The sequence below is a fragment of the Equus quagga genome, chromosome 16 (assembly GCF_021613505.1).
Source record: "Equus quagga isolate Etosha38 chromosome 16, UCLA_HA_Equagga_1.0, whole genome shotgun sequence".
Lineage (NCBI taxonomy): Eukaryota > Metazoa > Chordata > Mammalia > Perissodactyla > Equidae > Equus > Equus quagga.
Window position 1 is genome coordinate 8717414 of NC_060282.1, and position 7169 is coordinate 8724582.

Here is a 7169-nt window from a genome sequence, read left to right on the forward strand (position 1 = left end):
GGCCATCGTCCAGAGCGGGGCTGACTGTCCCACAGAATGGGGCTGACTGTCATCCAGAGTGGGGCTGACTGTCCCACAGAGCTGGGCTGACTGTCCCATAGAATGGGGCAAACTGTCCCACAGAGTGGGGCTGTCACCCAGAGCGGGGCTGATTGTCCCACAGAGTGGGGCTGTCCCCTAGAGCAAGGCTGACTATCCCACAGAGCAGGCCTGTTGCCTGAAGTGAGGCTGACCGTCCCACAGAGCGGGGCTGACTGTTATACAGAGTGGGGCTGACTGTCCCACAGAGCGGGGCTGTCATCCACAGTGGGGCTGACTGTCCCACAGAATGGGGCTGATTGTCCCACAGAGCGGGGCTGACTGTCCCCCAGAGTGGGGCTGTCCCCTAGAGCAAGGCTGACTATCCCACAGAGCAGGGCTGTTGCCTGGAGTGAGGCTGGCCATCCCACAGAGCAGGGCTGACTGTCATCCAGAGTGGGGCTGACTGTCCCACAGAGTGGGGCTGACTGTCATCCAGAGTGGGGCTGACTGTCCCACAGAGCGGGGCTTACTGTTATACAGAGCGGGGCTGACTGTCCCACAGAGCGGGGCTGATTGTCCCACAGAGCAGGGCTGACTGTCCCACAGAGTGTGGCTGTTGCCCGGAGCGAGGCTGACTGTCCCACAGAGCTGGGCTGTCCCCCAGAGTGGGGCTGGTGTACAGAGTGAGACTGTCACACACAGCAGGACTGTTGGACAGGGCAGTGCTGTCACCTGGAGCCCTGTGAAGGGGCTCTGCAGGGGCTCCACACAGCGCATGTGAGCACAGGGAGCCCTCGTCCCCAAGGAGGGCTCCCCAGCCAGGGGCACTTCTGGGAATTTCTTGAATGTTGGAAGGGGGACAGCATAACCTGCTAGGAATGGTTTGTACAAGGAAAGAGGAGAAGGAAACTGGAAGAGGGGGAGAAGGCAGGACAGGCAGTAGGGACAAAGCAGGACAAGTGAGGCAGCCTGGGGTCCAGGGCCAGCAGGGTCTCCCTCAGCATTTGCCCCACTAGCAGAGGATGCAGCTCACGGCCACAGAGGGGACGGGGTGTCCACAGGCAGCCGCGCTGCAGCACGAATGGAGCCCCACAATGTGTCTGGGCTTGACAGTGGTCTGGTCTAGATTCCAGAAGAAGACTTGAGGCGGGCAGGGCTGCAGAGCACAGAGCCTGATTTAGTGAATAATTGGTGCAGTCCGTGGGTTAAAGTTTTCTCTTAAGCTAACTGTGCTGCTGCTGATCGTTTAGCTGGAAGATGTGTTAGATATTGCATGTGGGGTAAATGGAGTCCCCGTCTCAGGGGATAATGACACAGTGAAGCCATACCATTTCTACTGTGCAGAGCAATGTGAAGCCTGTGCTAATAGATTAAGCTACTGGAGTGATCATTTTGAACAAAGAAAATGGTCGAGAGCTATACAGCCAGCCACAAACTGAGTGGGATGAGTAAAGAGCAATAATGTAACCCTATTGGTCTGTGACATGTAGTCCCTTTATTCGCTGTCACACTGCACCAGCTGAGGAAGGTCTCTGGGCTTGGGCTCACACCAAGGTCCAGTTTTTGATACTTTGCAGCTGTTTGACCTTAGATGAGTCAGTGGACCACTCGAGGTTTCATTCAGAAGTGCCCGAGCCACAGGACATTGGAGTAAATGATGGGGATGAGGCGTGGCAGAGTGTCCAATAAACTGCAAGGGGCTGGGTGGGCGCTGGTTCCACGGTGACAGGGAAGAAAGGGTGCGGTTTGCAGAAACATGAAACATAAAAACAAACAGAGTGTGAATCATACAAGCCTTGGAGTGTGTGAAGGCGGGGAGGGGCTCACTCTGCAGAAAGCCTCATAAACGGCTCTGTAAAGCCACCCACCGCCCCTCGTTGTTCCTTGCTACAGTGTTGCCATGTCAGCTGTGTGTAAAGTGGGGCTTCTGTAGGGCCGGCACCTGAAGGGCTGGCAGAGCCGCCCGCCAGAGCCGCCCGCGAAAGCTCATGAGAATGTCTTCTTGGCCCAACAGCAGGCAGCAGGCGGACTTTGCGACCCCTGGTTGTTGTTAGTTACATTTTGGATGCTCAGTAAAATGACGGAGCAACAGCCTGCACCCCCCGTTACGCCCGAGCTGACTGAGAAAGATGCCGTTTGCAGGACTTCTGTGAAATGCACATTCGTGTTGCCTCCATCTCTCTTTCTGTTGAACTAAGCCCAGAGGACCATGTGTGGAAAGTTTACTTTTCTCTCATAATTAGCAGTGGATGAATTTAATGGTGATTCTGGCAGAAAAAATGCTGGAGCTGAAAACTGAAAAAACAAAACGGAGGAGGGATTATCTTTAAATAGACTCAGTAGTTAGGAAGGGTAATATGGGCAAAGAAGCATAGATATTTAGATGGATAGTGAGAGAAGTGTAATGCTCAGTAAGCTGTAGCTTCTCATGGTAGGTGAGTTTCGATTCACGGAGCACCACAGGTGGGACGGGCAGGGCCCTTTGGGAAGCTTCAGTGTGTTCCTTTGTAATATCAAGTCTCGGTCTCTCAGCTGGTGGTCAGGCTCCTCCAGATCTGACAGGGAACTTCTGTTCAGGCCTCACCCGCCCCTTCCCTCCCAACACTCCCTCTCCTGTGACTTATGCACTTTTGACAGACATCCCCCGAGAACCTCCCATGTGCAGACGGACTTGTGGTCTGCAGCCCAGGCATGGGGGCTGGTGTCTTGGGTTCAGCCAGGAGCAGAAGCCTCGACGCAGATGAGGGGTCCAGAGAAGGAGTCAAGGGTGGGGACCAGGAATCCTCCAGCCTTTGTAGGCGGGCAGAGTAAGCGCTGTGGGGAATTCTGGAATTTACAAGAAGGCTCGGAACAAAGCCTACTAGAGGGTTGTGGAAGCAGCCAAGAGGCACCTCAGTGAGTCAAGCTGAGGTGGGCTCGGCAGTGTCAGATAGCACAGAGCCTTCTGGAAAGGTGAAGACGGAGCTCTGCCTGGGGGGTTGGCGACTGCGAGGAGGCCAGCTGCCTTGGCGGGACTGTGGGGACATGCCTGCCATGTGCTCACTGTCTTCTCTCTGCCTGCAGTGCCTTTTCGCACCGTCTGTGGTCAATACCACCTTCCATGAAGTGTCCCCGGGCCCTGATGTGACAGAGTTCACACACTGTCTACCCTTGTTTCAAGCACGGTGGCCTCCTCTTGGTTATTGCCCTCTCTTCTTCCCTACATCAGTGGACAGTGGCCATGTCTCGGTCATCTTGGGACCTCCCCCTTCCTGCTGGGCTAGCACCAAGGATTCTGCTGTCACAGGAACAGGAGACTGTAGCCTCTGTTCCTCAACGGCCTGGGCCAGGGCAGGGTTCTCCTTTCAGCCCTTGTCAGTCCTCAGGCATCGTGGTCTTAGAGTTGTTCAAAGGGACAAGGATTGTTCGCAGTGGAAATTTTCTGTTGGTGACTACTTGCTCATTTTAGGCTTCAGCTCTGATGGCAAATGGCGATATCCAGGTTATGACGTCATGCCCAAGAGCATGTCTCAGAGCTCGTGTATCGCTTGATCTCACTGTTTTTATCACTTCGTCTGTTTACCTGAAGTGCAGTGGGCTTGTTTTGCATGTGTGAAGTCCCTGGGACCCCAGCAGACATCATCCCTGTTGCCTCACTTTTTCCTTGTGTAGGATTGACTGACAGTTAAGAGGAGAAAAGCATTTGCTGTGTATTCCCTCCCCTTCTGCTGGGTGCTCTCTTTCAAAGTGAAATAAATCAATATTTACTTCTAAAGTCTTGGTTCCCAATACGTTTTCCCATTTAAATGAAATTGAAACAAACAGTAAAAGAAGGAAAAAAAGGTCTCGATTTACTGTGGAAAAACAAACCTGGCTAAATGTATTAATAGTTTCCACTGAGGATAGCTCTCGAGCTTCTGGCAAATTCTATCAGTCCAAATTAAAAGTTCCTTCCAGTGCATCATTTTATGTGGAGCCCACCGCAGAGGTGCCTTTTCTGTTCTCTCTGAATTAAATGTGATCCCCCAGGTGACATAGCCTTTCCTGCTCCCAGGGAGTGGTACAGTCACAGGGCCCAGGGAGACCCCTCGAAGCCGGGTGGGCCATTCCCAAAGAGAGAGTGGAGTCCTGGCGTGTTACAGAGGGCCGGGCAGGGAACAGGAGACCGCCCCATGCGAGGCCCCAGCTGGGAGAGGAGTCAGGAGCAGGCCAGGCATCCAGCTTGCCTCTGGGAAAACAGCTGTGGCGAGAGAGCGTGGGCCCTGCCCTCATGGAGCTTAGTCTAGCAGAACCTGATAACATGACAGAGGTTTGGTTGAACGAATGAATGAAGGCTTCAAAAGGGCAGCGATGTTATTAAGCATGCACTTTGCATACAAAATCTCCTTTAATTCTGCCAGCATCTTTGGAAGTGGGCATGTTAGTCCCTCTTTTACAGGTGAGAAAACTGAGGGTTGTAGGTGAAAGTGGCCCAAACCTTGCAGCTAAGAGTGGTCTGTAGGACAAAGCTTCTTATAGGTCCACTTGGACCGCCTGGAAGAGCCAGGTCTCCCTGGCTTCCCTCCATATCCCTGAGGACTCTCACTCCCCAGCTGAGCAGTCCCAGGCCCCTTTTCTTTCCTCCCAGGCTTGTTTCTAACTCTTCAGCCATTTTTGCAGCTCTCGGGTCTCAACTCTTTCTAAATCTTTCCCATATTCTTTCTATGATTTCTCTGCTTAAGATCAAAGACAGTTGTTATTTAAAACAGACTAGAGCATGGAGTCAGTGACGTGGGGCGTCCACACCAGCTGGAATTTGCCCTTGTCTGGAATCTGCCTGCTGGGAGCTTCAGAGAAAGGCCTGGCCATAGGACTCAGCAGGCCCCTCCACGGACAGATGCTCCCAGGCCCTCCTGCCCAGCCCTGTGGCAGCGAGTTCCCATCAGCAGGCTGCCTTCCTGCCTCATTCAGGCATTAGCGTTGGTGGACGACACCTGGGAAAACCAGGCTTCCGAGGGTGTCTCCTCCTTCCCACTGTGATGATGATTTTGATACAGAGTTGAGCTCCCAGAGTGGGTGGAAAGACAGACAACCCAGGATAAAACTAGTCCCTTTCCCATCACCAAAGGACCAGCTGTGGATTTCCCAGAGCACCCCACCCACCCCTAAGCGTGGTTGCAGGAAATAACTTGTATGATGCCCTCCAACCCTCATACCCTTGGCAGCCCCTACACCTCGGGGAGGCGGCTTGGCACCGAGAGAAGAGCTTGGACTTTGGGTTTGAACTTGGGTTCCACCGTTCGCCACAGCTGGGATCCCTGGGCGTGTTGCTCTGCAGCATTGAGCTTCGCTGTCTTCATCTGTAAACCGGGGGTGAGAGCAAGCACAGAGCATTTCTGAGAGGGTTATGTGCACCAGGGACAGGCTCCTGGAACATACTAGATGCTCTATAAGCACTAGCTGTGATTCTGTTGTCATGACTGGACCCAGAAGCAGGACCTTAGGACCCTTCTCTTGCCCTCCCACAGGTCACCGACGAGGAGCCCAGCGCCAACCACACGGTCATGATCCAGGAGACCCTCCAGCAGGCCTCCGTGGAGCTGGCCGAGCAGCATCACCTGGTGGTGTCCTCGGACGAGGTGGAGGGCATCGAGACGGTGACCGTCTACACGCAGGGCGGGGAAGCCTCGGAGTTCATCGTGTACGTGCAGGAGGCCATGCAGCCTGTGGAGGAGCCGGCCGTGGGGCAGCCAGCCCAGGAGCTCTAGAGGACACGCAGCGTCGGACGGACCCCCAGCTCAGGGCTGCCAGGCTCTGCAGGACACTCGGGGCGCCCAGGGCGGGGAAGCCATAGAACAGCGCTCTCCATGGAGGCCAGATGGGGCTCTCCTTGTCCTACTTAGGGTGGGCAAGGCGATCAGCATCACCAGCAGTACAGGACCCTGCCCCCAGCACAGACGCACCCCCCTTACCCTGTATCCTCTGCTTCCGGAAGGACTTTTGCATCAACTTCCCAAACATGGCCCACACCGCTTTGCCCGTTTACTTCAAGATTCACGCAGGGACCCCCAGTCCCTGTCAGCATCTTCCCTGAAGCACATCCCCGACTCCTTGATCCCATCTAGGTGCTGAGTCTTCATCTGGGACCGCTGTGCAGCCTGGTGGAAGGGAGACAGCCATCACAGAGGAAGTGACCTTATGGTTTCTGAGTCACCTCTCCGGGGGAAGTGGGGAGGGGGCCTGGCTTTGTCTGTGAGGTTCTACCCACCTCGAGTATTAAAGGCGCGAGTTATCCTGTGAAGTAACCACAATTTGATCACCCCCCCCCCCCCCCCATCCCTCCACCACTGCCATCCCAGGTGGGGTCTCAGCTTACAGTCTTGGAATTCTTTTGCTTTTAAAAAAATGCACTTTTTTCTCGTCACGCCCCATTCTAAGGAGGTGAGGTGGGTGGAATAAAAACAGTCTTGGCCTGAGTACGTGGTTCCTCCCTTAGGTTGAATGGTTTTCATTTCCCTTTCCTGAATCAGATCTTGGATTTGGGCCCCACCCAGAACCACCCTGTCTGAGACACAGACCCCTAAGTTGCGGACAATGATGCTCTCTCCCCCTCTGAAGCTCTTGGCTTTGCTTTGGGGCCCACTGGGTGAGGTTAAGGATCTTAGCTTCCATTTCCTGGCCTCCAGCCTCGGGTTTGCTGTGAGCCCAGGCTGGGGAGTGTTCCTCCTTTCCACTCTGCACGTGGGAGGAGCAGTCAACCGGCCATCGGAAGCCTGCATGACAACTGTTGTTTGACTAAAGGTTCAGTCCAGGTGCTCATGGTAAGTCCCATATAAGTCCCTTTTTGAGCCTCTTCTCTGTGCACAGCGTTGTGGGGACATCAAAGTGAGTCCTGCTGTGCCCTGCCCAGCACTGGGGTCTCTTGTCACCATCACCCACCGTCTCACTCACTCAGGTCACGATTTGTTCCATCTGAGAGTCCTGTCTTCAGATGGAATCTCATGCAGATATATCAGCAGATGTACAAGCAGGTGAAGTGGTAGTTGCTCTGGTTGAAGAGGGTGGAGTCTGCAGCCTGGTGCACTTGGCCTTCTCTGTTACTGCCTCTCTCCCTCTCCCAGCAGGGCCTGAAGGCATCTCTTGGGGAAAGCTTAAAAGCTGCTGTTCTAGGGCCGGCCCGGTGGCATATT

The 7169-nt window shown here is 54.3% G+C and overlaps 1 protein-coding gene across 5 annotated transcripts in view; it reads left to right on the plus strand.

Moving 5' to 3' along the window:
* The window catches only part of ZFAT (zinc finger and AT-hook domain containing), a 202247-nt gene extending 195798 nt beyond the window's left edge, over window positions 1–6449 (plus strand). For all 5 annotated transcript variants that reach the window (XM_046642476.1, XM_046642477.1, XM_046642478.1 and 2 more), the window contains one exon: window positions 5508–6449. In XM_046642476.1, coding sequence (XP_046498432.1) covers window positions 5508–5747 — 240 coding nt within the window. In that variant the 3' untranslated portion in view covers window positions 5748–6449. The remainder of the gene's footprint in view (window positions 1–5507) is intronic.
* Window positions 6450–7169: the final 720 nt, after the last annotated feature.